This window comes from Manacus vitellinus, unplaced genomic scaffold (assembly GCF_001715985.3).
Source record: "Manacus vitellinus isolate BGI_N305 unplaced genomic scaffold, ASM171598v3 scaffold_22_pilon, whole genome shotgun sequence".
In the NCBI taxonomy this organism is placed as follows: domain Eukaryota; kingdom Metazoa; phylum Chordata; class Aves; order Passeriformes; family Pipridae; genus Manacus; species Manacus vitellinus.
Genome location: NW_021939632.1, coordinates 10541576 through 10563697, shown reverse-complemented (window position 1 = coordinate 10563697; position 22122 = coordinate 10541576). Strand labels below are relative to the sequence as shown.

The window sequence follows — 22122 nt, the reverse complement described above, 5'->3', positions numbered from 1 at the left end:
GCAGAGTATCCCTCTCAGCAGCAAATGAGGAAGGGCAGTGCAAAACTACTGTACTCTACGCTTGAATTAATTGCAGCTTAGTTAACATTTTGTGGGTTGTTGAATACTGAAGGTGCATTCCCACTCTCAATAATAACAGTAAGCTATTTATTACATTATAATAATAGCTTGATTATTAATTGATTTTTTTGTTTATTAATTCTTTTTTCCTTGTAATGTCCATCTTGTCTGATGAATGATTTATAGTCACCAGAACTGTTAATTTCTCTGACTTTGAAGCAACGAAAACTATGGGACTAATTCCCCTTATACAAAACAAGGGAAACCACTATTATAGGTACATAAAGAATGGCAGTTTCTTTTTTCTTTTTTTTTCCAAACAAGCTCCTGCAGAGAGCCAGTGGCAGTAGCAATTAAATGACCTACTGACTTCCCAGTCAAATGTAAATGCAAAAATAGACTTTATCCAAACAGGATTTTGAAACTGCAAGCCAGAAATAAATCTGAAAGTTGTCGGTAACCAGTTGGCATATATTTTTAATCAATCCACACTAATTGTAGTGTTTCGCCCCCCAAACCGCAGTGATCACGAAGATACTCTTATCACAAAATTTCCCACACATTTTTGTTAACTAACTTCGGGGAAAAAGGGAACATGAACTTGGAACTAAGTCAAATGTGCAAATTCCGGTTAAAAATGTATACTTGCCTTGGAGGGGAGGTTTGTTTTATTTTAGTTCATAAGGCTTCTAGGAGATAGGAGAGATCTAAAATAAGAAAAGACAGTACATCTAACAAATCGTAATGGTAAACAAAACCACTAAATTTGATGTGGTGCCTTTTAAAAATTAATATACAGGAATATCCATGAAGGTGATTTTTTTTCAGATACTCCAGTTCTTCATGTCAACAGGTTGGTATTCTGAAGATTAAAGTAAAATATTCAAATAGTAATAACTGGTTTTGATATGATCTCTCCCTCCATTTTAACTAATGGAAATAACTACTAAATTAAACAAAAATATGTATAATTCAGAAAATGCTTACAAGCAACCAACTTCATGCAGCTAAGGGTAAAATTTTGAAATCTAAGGCACATACAACTTAACATTCAGAAGGATTTCTTATAGATGCACACAGTACATTTATGGAGTAGCTATTATTTTATGCATTAGAGAACAGTGATCCGGCTGTTAGAATTTAATTGCAGTCTTTCTGGAAGTCGGTTTGTACAAACCATCTAATTCTTTATTGTATCTCTGAAAATAACCAAGGCATCTACTAGCAGAAAAAACAATTGACAAAAAAATGGCTCAATTAGGTTTGCATAATTGTTTGTTGTTGAAGAGTAGATTGAAATGAAAATAGCCAGATGAGTGTCATTCAGTGAATTTCTGAATGCTATCGTATGGTATGCAATTACAGAGAGGATTTTAAATATCTAATGCTGTTGCTGTTTTCAGAGACCATTATTTGAGTGCTGTAACATGGGTGACAGATGAAAGGATTTGTCTGCAGTGGCTCAGAAGAATTCAGAATTTTTCAGTCCTCACAGTCTGTGACTTTGAAAATGCTAATTGGTCATGTCCACAGGTAAGAAAAATTAGGTGGAAGAGTTCCAATGACAAATGAAACTGAAAAGAAGTAGAGTATGTCTGTATGTTTTTCTTTGTAGAAATAAAGCCTGATGTAAAATAAGCGTAATTGCAATGGGATTGTTTGTTTTTTCTTAGGGAAAACAACTTACGGAAGAAAGTACAACTGGCTGGATTGGCAGAGTGAGTGTTCAGTTTCTAAAACTGCTACATGCTAAATAACTCTGATAATTAAGAAAAATTCATAGGAACATCTTGCATTTTGCAGTGCCTCTTTTGTGCAGGTCCAGTCCTCTCGCTGCATTTTTACATGTACAGGAAAAAATGTTCTCAAATGGAGTTGCTGTGCCACCCTGCCCCCTGAGTTTAAGCTTTTTTTGGGGGGGAGTATGGGGTTCTGAACTCCCAGGCTGGGCTGACAGTGTAGCATGGGCTGGAGCTGTAACCATGTCCTCTTTGACCTGTGCATCATGTTGACAGGACAAGGGGTAATGCTTTAAATTGAAAGACAGTAGGTTTAGATTAGATATTAGAAAGAAATTTTTTACTGTGAGGGTGGTGAGGCACTGGAACAGGTTGTCCAGAGAAGCTGTGGATGCCCCATCCCTGGAAGCATTTAAGGCCAAGTTGGATGGGGCTCTGAGCAACCTGGTCTGGTGGAAATTGTCCCTGCCCATGGCATGGGGGTTGGAACTAGATGAACTTTAAAGTCCCTTCCAATCCAAACCATTCTATGATTCTATGATTACATGTTCAGCTTGCCAAAAAGCATAGCACCCTTTCCAGACTCCTTTTGACTTCTGACCTGCTGCTTTGGTAGCAGTAGGTTGTGGGGGGAAATGCAGGAGCTAGGATTCAGAATTCCCTTTGTTCTGGGGGAGTTGCCAGCTATGCTGGTTTAGCTGCTTTCCAGTCTTCCTGCCACCTCCAGAAAGATCTACAGAATAAAATGTATAAAGCATATCCTATAACCTTTGAATCATATTAGAAGAAAGGCATAGAGGACAAAAGTAATTTTTTAGTATTTTAGATTGCTACAAACTATTCCAGGTTCTCATTGGGGCTATTTATTTATTTATTTCTCCCCCACATGAAATAGCCATTGAAGAGAAGTGGGGACAAGACGTATATAACTGACCAGATTAAAATTTCATATGCTTCTGCCAAACCAGTCGCTGCTGTCTGGATGATGCTTTCCAAGCTGCTTCTCAGTCCTTTTGTACATGGTAGAGAGTAGGCACCTAATGAACTACACAGAAGATCTGGGGGAAGTGAAGCAGAGATGCAAAAGTTCAGACTTGGAGGGAGAAATGAGTTTCAGAGTTTTTGATGAGAACACAGAGTACACTCCACTCCCGCATTTTCCACACACTGATTATGCTTTAGTCACTAATTCACTTTTGAAGTCAAAAATGAGAGTTTAAAGAAATGCAAAGAGGGAGGCAACAGCAGGGATGAAATCATCCGCAGTATGAAGATGAGAGATCAACCCACCTGCTGTCAAATTTGATATGGAAAGGAAGGCCTTAACGCTGACACATTTTGCTTCTCTGCAGCAAAGGCTTCACAATTAGACAATGTGATGATCAAGCTGCAGACTTTGTAAACAGTTGTGCAAAATGAGAGGGCAAAATGCAAGTCTGTGCCATCAAACTAGGTTGTTGGTTTTTTGTTTCTTTTAAAGAGACAACCCACTTCTTAGGAGCTGTTGGAAGAAAGGATAATCTCACTGTATGATTCCTGGATTTGAGAAGGGAGTGGAGAGTAGGGAGAATTGAAGAGGGGATAGGCAAGGTATATTTATTCCTTTCTTTTCTTTTTACCTATTTAGGGATGATAAAATAATACTTGACTGATAAGGAATATTTTTATACATATGTGAGATGTATATTTACACATACATAAGTATATACAGATTTCAGTAAATTATATATATGTGTAAAATATAGACATAGTACTCTCTTTGTATCTGTAATGGATTTTGGGTTTGGTGGTTGGTTTTTTTTTTTTTTAATAGAGATGAAATTACATTTAATCTAAGAATGCTCAGAAAAGCCTGTGTAACTGTAAAAGGCTTCCAGGTCATCAGCTAACTTAGAGCTTGCCAGTTGAGTTTAAGGAAAGTCACACTTTGAAAAAACAAGACTGTTATAAGGGAAAGGCTAGCAAAATATTCAACAGGTTACTTTTTGAAAAAATATTGCTTGGGAAAAAGGAGAGATTATTTGCAGCACATGGGTTAGGAAGATTTAATTTCTGTCATTGCTTACTGAATGACCAAAGGCAAGTCACTTCAGCTTTCTGTTTCACTTTCCATTTCAAAATGGGTATAACATCTCAGAGGCAACTGCATTGTGTCAGTTGTGTCATTTAACTCATTAAAAATCTGATTTTAACATTTTGATCCTTTGGACATTTATCACAGAAGTATCTTTTATTTCACTCAGCTCAGTTTCATTCCTCTCTTTCTTTATACCATGTGTAGCACATTCAAATGGCAGTCAATAGAAGAATTAATTTCTGTCACTCTCAATTGATAAATGGATAGTTCCTTTATGAAAATATCATTCCAATTTTAGTTCCATGTCATTCTGTAATCACCTACTTACTAGCAAAATTTCCTCTTGGAAAGCAGCTTGGGTTTGGGTTTTTTCCAAGAGAACAGGACATTTTTTACTGTTAAGCTAAAAAACCAAATTGAGTTCAAAGAATTTGTTCACAAACACATTTTAAAATGTAAAATTCGTGAGAAACGTATTTGCAAAGTTCACATTTTTATAGGTTACAGCTGCACTGGACAGAATAAAACAGTGACTTTGAAAGTAGATACACATATTGTTTCCTAAAATGTAAAAAAATATGAACACCTGAAGTACGTCAGATTCAAGGGAGGGGATACAGATCACTGCCAGGGCCAATACTCAGGAAATTCTGCTGCTTAAGGAGCAAGATAATATTTTAAGTGTGCTTACTTTTAGGGTGATGGCTACGGGTTCTACCTACTAAGTCAGTAGGCAAAAATTTTTGCAGTACGTTCAGTGATGCATTTTTTAAAGTCCTGAGACTCACGGTTAGAGATATCAAAACCTACATTTATTGTTTTGGATCTAGAGTTTTGTTTTTTGCTTTAATAGACATCTCTCTTATGTTCAAGTTTCAGCCATCTGTCCCTTACTTTGCACCCGACAATGCTACCTACTACAAAGTCCTCAGCAACACAGCAGGTTACGAGCACATCTATTACATAAATGGCTCACAGGTGAGTAATAATGTGTAGGACAGTCAGTGCTGGCTTGTGGTTCTCCTGGTGATCAAGAAGCTTCATGTTTTACTTTTTACTTTGCCTTCCCCCCCATTTCAGGATCCAGTACCTATTACTTCAGGGAAGTGGGAAGTAATCAGCATAGAAGCTGTAACAAATGACTTTTTGTAAGTATTTGTAAATAAGCTACTAATTCCTGTCATAAGGGCTGGTAACAAGGGTCTAAGCAAGCAGGGATGGAGAACAGGGAGAAGGTGTCATTTAACTCATTAAAAATCTGATTTAAACATGTAAGGTAAAACTTTTGAATGTTGTAAGGTACTGTAAATATTTTACCAAAACCAATATGTTTTGCTTTTATAGATACTACATTAGTAATGAAAATGGTGGAAAACCAGGAGGAAGAAATCTCTATAAGTAAGAAATTTTTTTCTGCACTGTGGTAAAACAGTTGTTAATGAAAAGAAAATAAGAAAAAGCATTGAAAACTTAAAGATTGTGAAGTTCAGTCTAAGGTGGGATCCTCTATAGGATATTTAATGAAAATCGGTGTAAGAGTATAAACTGCAAAAATAATGAAAATATTTTTCTGTAAATTTAGTTAATAAAGGGAAATTGTGAGAAGAAACAACCAATCCTCAAGCAACAAAGCCCCAAAGAAAACCTCTCATGCTTTTTTTACTATGATTATAATTTCAATATTAATTGAACTCAAAAGTTTAAAGTCTGTTTTCTCTAATCTTTAAATCAGTTAATCACTTCTGAATTTAAACGCTTCATTCGGCCATCTTATTTAAAAAGTATATATTAGTTTAGCATAGCTTAAAAAAAAGTAATCTCTGAAATGAAGCTCAACTACTTTGCAGAGTGCTCTTGGAAAGCAGTCCAAGTTCTACTAAATGTGTTAGCTGTGATCTGAATCAAGAAAGATGCCAGTATTATTCTGTGTCCTTCAGCAAAGACGCACAGTATTATCAGCTAAATTGTCTTGGTGAGTATATCTGGAATTAATTGACATTAACATGACTCACAGATTAGTTGGGTGGGGAAGTTCACTTCATCAGGATCTTGATATGTACTGCTTAACAATGATATGTGTTGATAACACTGGATAAATTCATTGGCAGTGGAAAAACATACTGCCTCCTAGGCTCAAAAGCACCTTGACAAATATTACTAGGATAAAACTTGTTAGTTCTGTCTGTCAGTGGACCTGAAAGAGCTGCAAAACACTCCTGTCCAGTGCACATCTCTTCAAGAGCTGCATGTGGAGCTCTGCCTGCAGAAGGAATTTGGAGGCTCTGAAAGCATGACAAGCAGGAGGCTGGGTAAAGAGCAGTGCTCCATGTGTGGAAATAAAATTAAGATAGATAGTGCTGGTCAAAAAAAAAATCCAAGTAATGTAATCAAGGTAAGCAGTGGGACTATAGTCTGTCTCTGACCTGTAAGTGCTTGTGCTAGGTAGTACAAGGGATAAATTAATCAAAGGGTAAGAAAAATGAAATCTTCCCTTAAATGTCTTTAAATTGAAATATATGCTGTTTTCTAAGATGCCAGGATCTTCCTTATCTGTGGGCTAGAAGGACAGACAGCAGAGAGGGAATTGTTCTGTCAGGTTGTAAAAATGGGTGAAGACTATTGCTGTGGTCTCGGTGACAAGGCTTACTGATTGCCCAGCCGTGGTCCACAACCTATGCATAGGCTTTGCTAAAGAGTGGAATTTCAGTTCTTCAGTACCTCGCAATAATGTGGTTCATCTGCAGACAGTATGAATATTTTGTGGGATCCTGTGTCTTGAATTTGGGCCCTACTGAGTTAAAATCCAGCTTGAGCAGACTGGAGGGAAATGAGTTCTGAGCTTTTATGATTCACCTGTTTCCAATTACTTTATGAGAGTTGTGTTTCAAGACAGCATGCACACATGAAGGTTTTGTGCCCAATTAACAGGTCCTGGCCTGCCCATATCTACTCTGCACAGAAGCAGTGATGATCAAGGTATGGAATTGTCTTTAAATCTAATTTGTGTTGAGCCAGAAAATTGCACTGTAAATTTATTTTAATTTTGTTGTCATTGCTTAGTATAGTAATAAAAATGTCAATTATAAAGGGTAAATTTAATTTCAAATAATTACCAGAAGAATAAATTATATAGCTTGGCATACCTTTATTCATAGTTTATTTAATATTATTTTACATTGTGCTAGAAAACAGTGAGTAATGTATGACTTGTTTACTGGATAACTGCATTTAGATTAAAAACAGAGAAAAGAGCTTTCTGGTTCCTAAATAACTGAAGGAAAACTATATTGTAAATATTGTAAACATTGAATCTGAGAGGAAAAACAAAAACTGCAATGTAGGTTGCTGTCATCTCAGATTGAATACTTAGTGGCTCATAATTAAAGAGCTTATTTAGAACTTATTATAATTAAAGAGATTATTTGAAAATAATGTATTTAATCTTTGAATCTTACTTACTCTGTTATTTAGTCCTCAGATACTTGAAAAATAACACTGAACTGGAAAATGCATTGAAAGATATTCAGATGCCTTCAAAAAAATTTGGCTCCCTTAGTGTAGGTGGATACAGTAAGTTCAAAAACATCTTTTACCTTTCTATCCCTTTTTCACCAAGTGCTTCAAGGTCTTCTGCTGAAGAACATGACAGAACAGATGGGTGTAGTGGGGATTATTGCAGTTATTCAGCACTTAGAGGCAAGATGATTTTTTTTTGAAATCCCAAAATATTCTTATCTAAAATGTGCTTTTTCCATAGTGTGATATCTTGATGTTTTTGCGATGAAGTGGCTTAGCTCCTTTTTTTTTCCTTTATAATAAACTGAAAAACAGAAGTCTCTAAGACCACATTAAATAAAAAAAATAAATAAGAGAAATGAGGGTGGGGCACAAAGGTCATAAGCATTATTGAATTTAAATTACATTATAAAGTCAAGTAGGTCTTAATTTACAGGTGCAAGTTGCTTTGGCTTGGGTTAGCAGGTTGGGAAAGTGGAGAAGTTCAGTTACTGTGAAAAAAGCAGGCACAATTTAAATGGAAAAGCTTGAAAAAACCTATAAGCATCATTTCAACATCACCTTTGGTTTTGTGTGAGGGAACATTCGGATTGAACAGCCACATTCTTAAAAGCACACTCACGCTCCAAGACTACATAAACCTCAATACAGACTATAACAAAATGCTAGAATGTTAACTGTTAATGCTTTGTGAGTGGTGCTCCTTAGAATTTGGATAGAGAGACATTCTTGGTGTGGTCATAGGTTGAGCAACATCAGATAGACCATCAGTGGAAGGCCTGGCACCTGTCTAAACTGTTCTTGCTCCAGCCTTTGCTACTAGCTTTTCTCTTCATGACAAACTTCCTCTTAAAAAAACGGATGATATTCTTAATAAAATTGTATTTTACAAACCTTATTGGGTTTGGTCAGTCATTGCTTACTGTTCCTTTTGATACCTCCCTTCTTTCACTGTTACCTTATTTTTATAATAACTCTCTTTATCTTTGTGTTTTCTGTCTTTTATTTCTGTCACATTTTTACTAGGGCTAAAGATGAAATCTTCCAGGCAAGATGGAGATTTAAAGATGTTCTTCGTGCTATCAGTTGTATATTCACTTTTTTTATTCCTCTTTGTTCTTACTACTTCATGTCTTCAGGGTAAAAGCTTTTGGGTAAGGGGAAACTATTTTTAATGTCACAAGTAGGAGAAATAAATCCATTTATCTAGTCCCACTTCAAGTTTCAAGTCTGCTTACAAATCCCTTTATCTAATTAAAGAAGAAATCCACCCCTATGACTACAGAGTACACAAAAAAATTAAAATTAGTATTTTAATGTGTTCAGTTTAGGTTGGTACTGTTTCAGTGTTCTGATGCTTTGCATATTCATATCTGGGCAAATTTCTTTAAGACTCGCACTCTGACTATTCCTGCAGTGTAGTCCATCAGCATTTGCTTTGTGGTTCCTTTGCAGCACCAGTTCTTTTAAAATTCATGAGTGAACAATTGAGCCATTCGGTTTGCAAAACTTAAATGGTGCGCATTTAAAATATTCAGCTAACTCTCAGCCAACTTGGGTGGAAGGAATAACATGGATGGAACCGGAATAAGTGTTGCTTCAGAAATAATAGATACTTGGCTATGTTTCTGAGATGCTTTACAAACTGTCACGCAAAGTCTATCTGGCAGGTTCAAAATATTTAGAATTGCTTTCTATTGCTGAGAGAGAAACTTTATTTTTGAGCCTGTGATAGATTTACCACTGTAGAGACATAAAAAGTTTTACATGTAAGCTTAGAATAATGTTACAAAACAGCATGTTGAGTCCTCAAATTTTATTGCTTTCTGCTATCTTAACTGTACAAGATTTTAAAATAAAAATAGACTAGCTAGGAACTTTTACCTGTATATATTAGGACAGCTTCAGATGAAACTGCTTTTTAATTTTTAGGGGACGGCTCAAATGTGCTCTCGTATGAATTGCAGTGCATGTCAAATTATTTCACTGGAGAACTGACCTAAGTAAAACTCTTTTCACTTTTAGACCTGTGGTATGAAATGTTACTGCCTCCCCATTTCGATTCATCAAAGAAGTACCCTCTGCTCCTTGAGGTGTAAGTTTTCAATTACATGGCAATGTTGTGTTAATAATCACTTTCATCTACTTCAAATGCTCTTAATAAGATCAGGAAACACAAAACTGGCATCTTTTCTAATTACTTCTTGAAGTAGTTTTAAGACAGAATGAAAAATTGAGGTATATCCTAATCCATGGTAGATTCTTGTACCATAAGATGATGTAATGCCTAATGAGCACTACTCTGTCAGTGGCACTGAGGCAAATACATTCTATATCTGATTTAAAAGCCAGGATGTTAGTGTTAGCTTACCTCCTCCTCTGCTCTTGAAGATTATTAGAAATAATCTTCAATGAAGTGACATTCCAGAACGAAACCTTGAATAAGCCTTGTATCCTAAAGCTGAAGTAGTGTGTGATGTTGCATTTTCTCTGTGACATTTGACTGTCAGCTAGTGTTAACAAATGTCATCCTGTGGTCAGGATTGCATTTGCTGTTGTTTTTTCATAATTCCAAGACCATGAGCACGTGGTGTTTGGTCTGTTCTTCCTCAGGCACTTCTCTTCAGGCTGGTATATTTTCTTCTAAATAGAAATTATTGAATTTTAGCTATTCGTGGAAATAGAAATGTTAAGCTTTTCCTCTTTTTACAGAAAGCTGACTCTCTAAGGAAACTAACTGTTATTTCTTAGATACATCTTTATATAATGTAATTTGGTAGCACTGTAATACTTTTTGATATGCCTGTTGAACATTTTTAATGAGCAGCCAATGCTCTTGGCTTTTTAAGACTTGTTTTGGTTTCAATAGAAATTTATTGACTTACCTGGACCTTTGTCAGGATCACCTCTGCTTCACAGTGATCAGAAATTCCTTCAGAAGTATCAAGATCCGTAGCTTGAATTAAAGAATTCTGAGTCGTTTTTTCTTTGCTTTTAAAACTGCTAAGAATGGGTTATAGAGCCATAAGTGCATTCTTCCATTTCTTACTCTGTTGAACAGAGAAGTGCAATGCACAGAATTTTACCATCAAGGCACTCAGAGTATGATTTCATATTGGTCAAGTGTTTCTGAAATATTTTTAATGTAAAAAATTAAAATTATAAGGTTTTTTCCTTTTTCTCATCCTGCATAAGAAAAAGTTTAGACTGATGAGACACTAGAAATGCAGTGAAAGGTACTATTCATTTTTCAAGTGAAAGCTATTTGTTGATTTCAGACTTAAACCAAATAAACTTTGAGTGAATGGAACAGAAATAGTTAGAGAACATTACTTTGAAACTCAAGAAACAAAAGCAAATTTAGCCTGGATTTCTGATAAGCTGCTTAAAGTCAAAATAATGAAAATTTCTTATTAGAGCAGAAAGCAGTAAAAAAGGGAAAAAAAATCCAGTCTACTTTCTTGACTGGCTGAAGTTTTAGAAAAGCATGCTGCTTTCAGTTCCAGCAAAGCAGCAGTTTGGAGTCAGTCAGTGATGCTTTTCTTGTTTATTCAGTTGAATTTAAAAGTTTATCCTGCTTAAGTGGCCAAAAATTGTCAGTGATAATTGTATTTCAAATGCTTGATGTGAGAATATGTAGAGAGTAAATGCCTGAATTCTGCGGCACTTTTCACCCAGCTATGCAGGGCCTTGCAGTCAGAAAGTAGACTATACCTTCGACCTCAGCTGGGCTACTTACCTTGCAAGCACCGAGCAGATCATCGTGGCCAGCTTTGATGGCAGAGGAAGTGGATACCAAGGGGATGAAATTATGCATGCAATAAACCGAAGGCTGGGAACATATGAAGTGGAAGATCAGATAACAGCAGCCAGGTGAGCTACAAGGAAAGGTCAACACCTGCTCCTTCTTCTATGTGCCTATTGTGCAGGGGGGAAAAGGGTGAGGGTTTTGAAAGGTCATCTTGAAATTATTGGCAAAAACATAAACATAACATAAAGTCTGCATTAATTTTGTTCACTGAAGTGTGTCATTTACAGACCAACCATCATTTTATGCTTAAAAAGAGAGAAGAGTTACTGCTGTAATACAAATTTACCATATCTCTTATTTTATGAAGCGGATAACTGTCACATTAGTAGAAGAACACACTACAAAGGAACTTGGAGATAGAAGTTTTACTCCAAGCTTTTTGCAAGTTTCTGTTGTGGTGAAGTTACTTGCATGAAATACTCAGCTTTTACATCATAGTTCACGTTTATCATTTGGTTTATGTTTGTAGAACATCACTACTGTTTATCACAGTAGAAATCTCTCAGAATAACAATACAGTGGTTTTACAGGGGTTTCTGTTTGGAATTTTAAAATATCAAGGAGTTTAAACACATAGCATTTCACAATCTTTTTGATTTTTTTTTTTAAATGGTGACTGGATTTACATGTGTCAGCCTGTCCCTTTCTGCTGCAATTTGATCGTTGTGCATCTTAAAAAAAAAAAAAAAAGACAAAGAAAGGCAAGACAGGTAGTGAAATCTAACCTAATACGATACAAATGTCAGTGAGTGTAGTTCAAGGGGTTTTAGAGTGTCACATGCACAGATGTTTTTCTGAATTTCCTAAAGACACACGTACCTGAATTATTGTATGTTTTCATACGCAGTTACTGTGATGAAGTGGGAAACACTTATTTCAACAATAGAAAGCAGCAGATTTGATGGAAAACAGGCACGTCTGTAGAATGGCAGATACTTGCAATCCGTTAAGTGTTTAATTATTCTGTTTGCTTTCAGAAAATTTTCAGAAATGAGCTTTGTTGATAAGGACAGAATAGCTATTTGGGGTTGGGTAAGTACTCAAATAATTTTGACAGGCATATTATTTAATTATAACAGCTGTTTGTTGTGCTTTGTGGGGGGTGCTGGAGCACTTCATGTGAGGCACCTCTGGAGTCACAGCACAATCCAACAACTGAACCAATGAAGCGCATTTTACAAATGCCTGTATACAGTGCCCCTTTGCAATCATTCAGGAGCCTTTGTAAGAGAAATTAGGACTACTAGAGGGATTTAAAACAATTTAAAGGGATGCTGCCAAGTTCCTGTGTACAGGATGAAGCAACACTAAAAAGAAACAAAATCCAGTATGTATTCACTAGTATCTCTTTAGTTGGATGATTCACTTTTTAAAAAAAACGTGAAATTTTATGTGAACCAGCTGTGTGGCATGGTTATTATGGTACTTGCCAGATTTCTCTAATTTGATGCATCTTTAAAACCTGTCACAGTAGATGGAAGTGTTTAATAGCATATAGATATCCCCTCAGCTGCAAGGCTAAGTGTGTATGTAATGTTAGTGATTCTGGTACTGAACAGTCCTCTGTCCCAGGCTGATGTTTCGCTGCTTTTTTTGGTTAACAGGGAGAATTCTTGCATGTTCTGTTTAAACATACTATGTTTTAAGTATATGCAGGATTGTATGCAGGATCTTGAATTAAATTGCTAACTGAAATTTGGACACTGCTGGTGGCTGGCACTAGTGAATAAATTGCTTGATGGCAAGATGATGATGAGGGTGCCTTTAGCAGCTTTTCTTCTGGATGTAAACACCTCTGTTATATGAAGTCATGTGTAGTAGTATTAATTGTAGTGGGAGAAAAATTCTTTCTGCAGAAATTGAGGACAATGCATTTGCATCTTAAGTCCTTAAGAGCCTCAGGATGAACAGTTGAAGAGCATTCGTCTTTGGAGCTAGGTTGGGATTATGCACTCGGAATACTGAACCTGTGGGCAAACAGATTTTCTTTCTCTCTTGAGTTTTCAGATTGTCAGCCTCTCATTGTCAGCCTGTCACTGTGTACATTAATTATGTTTGCCATAGATTCATCAGTAATATCTTTACTGTGAGTAAGTTAGGCATTTATACAGGGGTTTAATTACTAAGTGCATGTGTTACTTTGGTGATCTCATTGGGTAGACTTAAGAACTAAGTTGGAGCAAACATATAAGGACTATCAACTAAGATGCAATTCCATTTGCCTGTAATCTGGTTTCAGGACACTAATGAGATCCAAAAATTGCTCCTTTTTGAATGTGGGTGGGCACATTTTCCTAAATAATCCCTTCACAGTATTGTGAGGGAAGTCATTTGGGCGGTCGGTGAATGCATATAGGTATCTCGTTGCCTGGATGCTCAAGTGTGTCAGATATTTACTCAACTGTGTATCAGGCTAGACTGCAAGTAAATTTTCTGTGTGTACTGAGGAGTGTGTTGCTGCACAGTTCCTCCCACAGACTCAGCAGAAGATCCTTTGCTCCCAGTCACAGTCTTGCTCTTGACGCTTTGGGGGAGAGTTAGGGAGCGAGCTGCCATAGGCCTGCTCCTAGGGAACTGTAAATTTTTGGATGCCCTGTTGCAACTACTCATCAGGCACACTGTGGGACAGAGCTCTGCTTCCACCCACTCCCCCAGCACGGGAAGGGACACAGCGGTTCAGCAGTGTCTTGTTTCCTGTCTTTCGCTGCTGCCTACGGTGCTACCAAACACTGTCATCCTCAGCTGAGTCACAGTTCAGCAGCGCTTGCGCCCTTTTTCCCCAGCAAGTTCTCATTCATCAGTGCCACAGCTGCCATGCGCTGTTTGATGCCTGTTTCTCCGACTGAGCAGGCTGGCTGAGATCTGACCCAAATTCAGAATGGAGTTCATTAATATGAAAAACGCTGAGCCTATAAATGCCTGATGAACTGTGTAGCAGATGGGCCCCATCCTTTCCTTTCCGACTAAAATAACAGCAATGTTTTCTTCTCAGTCTTATGGGGGATATGTGACCTCCATGGTGCTTGGCTCTGGAAGCGGCGTGTTCAAGTGTGGAATAGCGGTTGCCCCCGTGTCACATTGGCAATATTATGGTATGTGATGGCTTCCTCATTACAAGGATTCCCATATGTCTTGCAGTGCACACGCTGCAAAGTGTTGATTCATAGCACAGAACTTTGATTATCTACTAGATGCCATGTAAATGCCACTTGGTCTGTTTTTATGAACTTGTGGCTACTGCATTTCAAAATTAATTCAATTTGCTAAATATTAATTCCCATTTTAAAAAGTCAGATCCATAATTTCCGGCAATCTCTAACTTTTAATGAAGGCTAAATTATTGTAATATTTGTAATATTACTGTAATGTGCCTGTGTTTGCTTTGCAAAGCTGCCATGTGTTCTGATACCAGTATTGTGTGTCAGAAATCCACCATTAGGTTTTGCATCTTCAAAATGCAACTTCACTTACAAGAATGAGCTGTGAGGATTAGCATTGAACTTGCATTGTAATTTACTATCTGAAAGTAACAGAATAGGATTTGAAGTGTCTTAGCGTTTGGGGGTTTTTGGTTGTTTCAGTTTGTAAAATTTAGATTTTATAAATCTAATTCATCTTGAGAATAGTTTGATGTCAGGAAAACATGATCAAATGGGCAAGTCTGTATGTGCTTCAAGCTTATAGTGCATAATGCTATGCTTGAATGAGGCTACTAAAACAATTATATAGGCCCTCCTCCTAGATTAAAAAAAAAAAATATATATAGTTATAAATGAGTGCTGGTACAATGTGACCACATTTTGATATTTTTCTAGTTTGGATTTGTCCAAAAGCATTTGAGAGAAAGCTTTCCCTGGCAAACCTCTGCTAAATAAGGCATAATTTATCATTGTGCAACTAGTGCAGTGGCTGTGTAATAGCTAATTCAGCAGATCAAATCATACTGCCAGGTATTAGCAGTAGTCTGTTGAGGACATAGTGATTCTTCATATTTGGGACATGAATATTATAGTATGACAGAAAATAGTTTTTCATGGTCAGGATCTCTCAAATTCCACTTTTAGTTGATTAGATAAAGAATTGTGGAGGCATGCATATTCAACATGAAAAATCCTCCAGTGTGACAACTCTGATGAGAACTCAAATGGACATTAGAATATGGCAGCAGAGCTTTGACTGTATGACTTAAAACAAAGCAGCAATCTACAAAAAGGTAACATGGTGAAAAATGTGTGGAAAATCAGAGATACTTAATTTTTACTGTGTATAACAGAGCCAAGATGAATCCTAATTTACTACCACAATTTCTTTTTATAGATTTTTGGTAGTAAAAATTTAGATAAAAAAGCTAATTTTTTTTTCAAATGCTCATTATTTACTGCAACATTTTCAGTAATTTTGTAAGCATTACTGAAGGAATAACAATAGGGAAACACACAAACTACTGTATTAATATTCAGCATTCAGGTGTCCATGGCAACAAGAAGATTAAATATTCTGAATAATGATGGTTACCTACATGCCTCATTGTGGAAAACCTGGTTGCTTTTATTTTGTGCGGTTTTTTTTAGTTTCCAGTATGCATTATTACTGTTTGTATTCGTAAAATTTATGGTAGACTGAAAATGAAGTAGCAGATTCTAATTTTTTTTTTCTTAATTACAGATTCAATATACACGGAGAGATACATGGGCCTTCCTACAGCAAGTGATAATCTGCAAAACTATTATGTAAGAAAGAAATTACTTTATTTCGTTCTTTAGTGTTTTGTCTCATATCTAAATAACTGTATTGTTCTTTAAACAGTTTAGTTCCTTCCCCATGGGAAGCAATAAGTTTGCTGCTTCTTTCCAGCTAGAACCATTGCGTTGTGGATTTAGAGGCTGTAGTCTCATGTGTTTGGATTTCTATGAGGCAGCTTCTTGATAGATGGTGTGGGTTTTCTGTTGTTTGGTGTGTTGAGTTTTTTGGGTTGTTTTTTTTTACATTCAGTTCCATTTGGGTACTTTGCAGACTGTAAAACAGGCTGTAAACACTGTTTTATTTTAATCACCAAGAAACAAATTTGTTTTAAAATTTAATATGTTCGTGGGCAAACTCTGCTTTATCTTAGACATTTTCCACCAAAACAAATGTACTCTCAGTCCTTCTGAAATGTAATTTTTTTTTTAAAATGGGGATGTTAGAACTTTCCTGCTTAAGGTTTTTTCAGGGAAAGCAAAAGCTCCTCAATACTGGAAAACTTCGGCAGGTAGGCAAGTCTGTCTGTACTGTGATCATATCAAATTGCAGACCCACTGAGAGCCAGCAGTGTCAGGGCTGGAATTTTGGCCTGATCTTCGTGAACACGGGGTGTCCAAAGTTTGTTCTAGAATTACCTATGTTTGCACAGCAGTGAGGGAATTTCCATGTGTCCTAATGGAAGCCAAATACATTGTTTGTCCTTTTTATGGCATGATGAATCGTTTGCCTTGCTCTTCTGTGTGCCAGTTGCTTTTTCTTACCTCAAGGGCTGTTTGAGGTCACAGGTAGCTGGGCACAGGGCAGAGCAGCAAAGCCTTCTGTTAGGTTAAACTTCAGGTCTAGGTGAAAATACAGGGGCTATTGGAGAACTGTGAGGGATCCAAGAGGTACTTTGTGCCCTGGCTGTTAGAATGTTTCACAGAGGTGTTCAGCCCTGGTGATGCTAGAACCAAGCACTGATGTTAGAGGAAAAAGATGGGGCATTTCTTGTGTTTGGGTTGGTAAGTAGGCTAGAAGACAGTTTAGCACTAGTTATGTGCATTAAAATAATGTGATGGGTAGGACGAAGGAGGGATTGTTGCATTGATTTAAAAGTATGATAAAACATATAAATACATACCTATATGAACTGAAACATCTGGTTTGACATATTACTACAGTAATCTAGTTTTGTCAACTGCTATATGAGGCATTCTGGTCAAGACTGAGGACAATGATAGAGACTGCTGGACAGCTTGGTACTGTGTTTGCCTCTTCTAACCAGTGAGCTCCTGGAGCCCACCAGGGACTGTCCAGCAGCCTGCAGCCGCCTGCCTGCCTTTTTCCAAATGTATTTCTTTAAGGCAGTGGGAACAGTAGGAGGTCTGCGAGGTAGCAGTGTAAATACAAGTTACTGTCGCTGTGCAGAACGAACGTTAACACTCTGGGTGCACAAAGTCATTCACCAGCTTCACGGCACAGATGGCAACAGAGGACTGTTTAATCCTTTCAAGCCAGGAGTCGAATTTTCTTGGCATAGTATCTATTGCTGGCAATGGCCACGTTGAAACTGCCAGTACCAAAGAGCTAAAGGTTTCAAATGTGTTACTCAGAGGACTAATTGGGGAGAATGGTGGCTAGATGGAGGAGGAGTAATTGCATAGATCAGATTGTCACACTTCGCTGCTGCTCGTGGAGATAGGAAAATGCAACTTATATCCTCATTTGTTAAAAGCTTCAAATTACTTTTACTTTACTTTTAACCTGGAGGGGTGGGGTAGCTCAAGACATGAGTTGGTTGCTTTTCATGTAGCATCAGTGAAAGAGTTGTGGGATTTTGTTGTTGCTGAAGACCCTTACTGACTTCAACCCAGCATGTTTCTGGCTTACAGCCCCTTTGTTCTATGTCCCAGTCCCAATAGCCAGCCTCCTGGCCCCTTGTCGCTGATGAGAGCTGTTTGCTGAACTGAATGTTTTTAAAGTAAATGCAAAATATGTATTGAAAGCTCTCCTAGCTGAAGCTGTTAAAGCATTTTTTAGCTGTTAACTTTGTACTGTCAGGTTTGCCTGCTGCATTATATATTCTCTCATTATCCTACTGCATCCGCTATAAAGCTGGCATGAAAAGTGAAAAGTTGCGTAAACTCTGTACTATGTGCCCTAATTTAAAAGAATGAGGCTGTGTACACACCTGCTTAGAGAAGATGCACACTGCTAGGCACCTTCCTAATGTGAAGTGTTATTAATGACTGAATATATATTAATGACTGTGAATATATAGACTCAAGAAACTAGTTGTGGTAAGAGGGGCACATCCTACCTTTGTATTACTGTAACATAAGGTTTTACATTTATTGAAGGCAGAGAATCTGAGATGTTAAATATTCTTTTGTCAAGAATCAAGTCTGAGGGATGACTCAGACTCCTAAGCAGGCTAATTGGGTGTGCTCAGTGTCTTTTAAGGTAGTTGTAAACTATTAAAAATTAGAGCTTTGTAAGAGAGGAGCAAGCATGAGTGGAGCTCCCAATATAATTGTGTAGAGATCCTAGGCAGAATGGCAGAGAAGCTGTCTACCCAGAAGAAAAGTCCCTGGTGAATAAGACTTGAGACTAAATCAGGGCAGAGCTCTAGAGGTCAGATGCAGTAGCCATGTAAAGCATACCGAAGAGACTGTTCAACTTGTGAGAACATTATTTTGCAGTTCACTCTGAATTTGATATGCTTTTGGCAAGTGTTTGAAACAGTCATAGATTTGGCAATCTTTTTCTAGCAGATTTGAAATGTTCAGTCCTTAAGAACTGCTGCATCATTAGGTTATGCAAAACAGGGTACAATTTTGTAAATATGCCATCTTGTACTGATTTGACATTTGTTCTATTATCTGAGAATATGCTAAAGGGAGAGAGACCTTCAGTTTCAGCCAAACCTTAACTTGTTTGTAGAGTGCTGATAAAATGTTGACTGCTGCGTGATCTTTAGAAAAGCCAGTTACACTCAGCAGGGCCCAACTCTCAGTACTTGTGCATGTTACCTTTCTGGAGCCTTTGTCCCAGCAGTATAGCTATGAAATGGAAGGGTAAATAAAGTTGTATTTATTTGCTGTGCACTTGAGGTTTCTTCAGCTGATGTCGCTGTTGCTTTATCACTGTGCCTAACTTGAGATTGCTCTCAATCTTGCAACCTTCTTTAAGGACAGAGATATACTCTGTCCTTAAAGCATGCTTTAGGGAAGGGACTGTTCATGTTGAGTATGAGTGCAGCAAGTGAAGCATCACAAGTGATAAAAATGCAGAGAAGGTATCTCTTGTGCTTCTTCTTTCTGAAATATTTTTACAAATAACTTTATTTTGTTTAAAGCTTGGAGGGGAAAAATGGTGACATCCTTTTTCTAAAACTGCTTTTGCAAAGTCACGTTCTCAGAAGTGTAGCTAAAGTCAGGCTTCCACTCAGAGAAGGTTTGCTTAAAACAGCATTGACTTGCTGGAAGAAAGCTTAGAATAGTGATCTATCAAGTTTCCCTCTACACATGTGGAAAATGATGCACTCAAAGGATACTGCTTGGGTTTTTGGTTTGGTTTGGTTTGTTTTTTTTCTTTAATATCACAGGGCCATTTCTTTCTGAATTGATTTTTTGGTCAACTGCTTTACCAGTGCATCAGTCCTCTCTCTGGATTTTGGCACTTGGAACTAACTGTTCTTGTTCCATGATACTAAATCATTTCCATGGATAGCATCACGCTTCCACTGCATGTGGATTTTTATATACTGGATGAGATTTCTGGTGCTCTGCAACCTTTGGCTATCAAAAGAGGGCAACTGCAGTGTTACAGACTGGAGGGTGGGGTTTTTTTCTCTCTGCTGAACTTGTTTTTTAGATTTAGTTGAATAAATACAAAGAATTCCTTTCATGTATGAAAAGGTTGTGGTACACTATTCTGCCATGACAAAAGGAATTTAATATTTATACTTGCTTTGAAGATTCATGAGTGTACAAGAGACATAAGGAAATTAGAACACTTCTGTGTCTTGGCCATATAATGTATTTGACTTTTTGCAGGTATTAAATGCAAATCCTTGTGCAAGGATACAGCCTTAGTACAAGGTGGGGAAGAAAAAAACAACCCACTACATTCTTCTGCTCCTAACTTTTACTATATTTTTTCTTGCCAGAGTAGCTGGTTGTTTTATCAAGCCTGAAAAGTCTTGTCTCTATTGTCTCTTTTCTTCTTTCCCTTCTTGTGGCAGAGCACTATGGTATTTCCTTTCCTTGCCCAAATTAAAGATCTTATTTGCAATCTTTAGTGTCTTCATTCTTTAGTCACAGTAGCAAGTTGGGGCCAGTGTGTTCTAGGGAACGTTACTGTGTTTTAAGTTCTTTCATTAATCTTAGTTGCTGATTATTTCATTTTTTCATCACTGTGTTGTGCTTCCATTCCCAAAATGTAGCTTGAGTTCTATTTAGAGATTTGGTTAGTGTGTTTTTCCTTCAGGTATTTCTTATTTGGAGAGAGCATTATTTTAAACTTCTTTAAACAACCCAATTTTACTTGAGTCTGAGGAACTATTTGCTCTGTTGCCTTCCCTGCAGGTAAAGTAGTATAAATTTCAGTGGGGAAGATAACGTGTGTAGCCTCTGCAGGATCTACTCCCTGCTATCATAGGGTGCACTGTTGCCATGGCAACATTTTTTTTAATTTGTCTGCAGTCACACAGGAAACCTATGGCAAGCGGTGTGCTGCAGGCTAACAACATGTTAGCAACGCATTAAATGTGTACCTCGCTCGTAAAACTCTTCCCCTCTGGAACTGCCTGTTACTTTGCAGCCATAACCCTTGGTAATAATTGCAGATGGGTGTAGAATGATTTGAGTGTAAGCACGCTGCTGTTGGATGTGTGACCACGCTACTTGGTGGTTCGGAGAGGGGAAAGCAGGCTTTATCTGAAGGACCCCAGACTGTGTCAGCAGGAAGCAAAGTCAGTTGGTAGCAAGTCATCTTCTAATAAATAGCACCTTTTTTCTTTTTTTTTCTTTAATTTCAGAATTCAACAGTAATGGCCAGAGCTGAAAAATTCAAAGAAGTTGAATATCTCCTTATTCATGGAACAGCAGATGGTGAGTTGCAGTTAATTAGACATTCTAGTATTACAGACAGGTTCGCAATTCTACTACTGACAAAACAAAAGCATGAAGGGGCAAGGCTGTTACATTTATGTCAATAAAATAATACTGCTTTTTGCAACTAATCTGTTTCAGTCAGCAGTGATGGGGAGTCTAGAGTGTTCATTGCTTTGCTTTTCCCCCAGAGTATTACAGAAGCAATTTTTTGTTTACCTTTTTCCTCTTCCACTTTTCAGATAATGTTCACTTTCAGCAAGCAGCACAGATTTCCAAAGCTCTCGTTGATGCCGAAGTGGATTTTCAGGCAATGGTATGGTCCCGTTTTATTTATCATTATACAAATGAGTTTGTATTATGAGAATAATAGCATGAGCTCCCTGTGGTTAGGTATAAATTCACTGCCATCTTAAATGAAAGTTCACGTACTTGCATTTCACGTTCAGTAACTGAAATCTGTACATAGAGCAGCTATGTATTTTCTGCATAAGAAAAACTCTTAAGCAACTCTTTTTCATATTTGACCCTGTTTACCTAATCTTTCATTTTGTTAAACTTTTTGTGTTCTCAGACAAACAGCCAGTCCAAATCTTTGCATATACCCAAGTGCAATGAATATTACCTTACAGATAGAAGGAAATGTTAGCTTCAGCTAAGTCCATAATAACCTGTCCATCATGTTTGGGGTTCACTGATCTTGTAAGACAAGCAGTTATTTTCCCCTTCTTATACTGTCTGTGGAAGATCTCAGACTAAGGTGTAAGCTCTTCCTTTCGTACATTCTCCCAACCACTGGGGAGCAGTGGTAAAAAGGATGAAGTATAGAAAGAAGCCAAGTGGACCAGTGCATGATTGTCCTTCAGCCAAACTTGCAGGGCAGACAGGGGAAGAGGTGAGATACCCCTCTTAACAGAACAGCTGCATCTACTCTCCATGTGGACGAGCCACGTGTTCTTTTATGCCTTCGGCATAAATACATAGTATATCACACACACAAAGCCAGGACAAAAGTGTCATAGCAGCTTCCTACTCCTTCATGTCTTTGCCTCCATGCTGAAGGCCTCATGCTGGGATAATTTG

At 37.4% G+C, this 22122-nt stretch overlaps 1 protein-coding gene across 3 annotated transcripts in view; it reads left to right on the top strand.

Moving 5' to 3' along the window:
- The window catches only part of DPP4 (dipeptidyl peptidase 4), a 41362-nt gene that overhangs the window by 17933 nt on the left and 1307 nt on the right, over window positions 1-22122 (top strand). For all 3 annotated transcript variants that reach the window (XM_018072536.2, XM_018072534.2, XM_018072535.2), the window contains 15 exons: window positions 1464-1593; window positions 1734-1778; window positions 4750-4854; window positions 4957-5024; window positions 5221-5274; window positions 5724-5848; window positions 6805-6852; window positions 7348-7446; window positions 9418-9487; window positions 11071-11265; window positions 12181-12235; window positions 14196-14295; window positions 15869-15933; window positions 20967-21039; window positions 21282-21355. In XM_018072536.2, coding sequence (XP_017928025.2) covers window positions 1464-1593; window positions 1734-1778; window positions 4750-4854; window positions 4957-5024; window positions 5221-5274; window positions 5724-5848; window positions 6805-6852; window positions 7348-7446; window positions 9418-9487; window positions 11071-11265; window positions 12181-12235; window positions 14196-14295; window positions 15869-15933; window positions 20967-21039; window positions 21282-21355 — 1306 coding nt within the window. The remainder of the gene's footprint in view (window positions 1-1463; window positions 1594-1733; window positions 1779-4749; window positions 4855-4956; window positions 5025-5220; window positions 5275-5723; window positions 5849-6804; window positions 6853-7347; window positions 7447-9417; window positions 9488-11070; window positions 11266-12180; window positions 12236-14195; window positions 14296-15868; window positions 15934-20966; window positions 21040-21281; window positions 21356-22122) is intronic.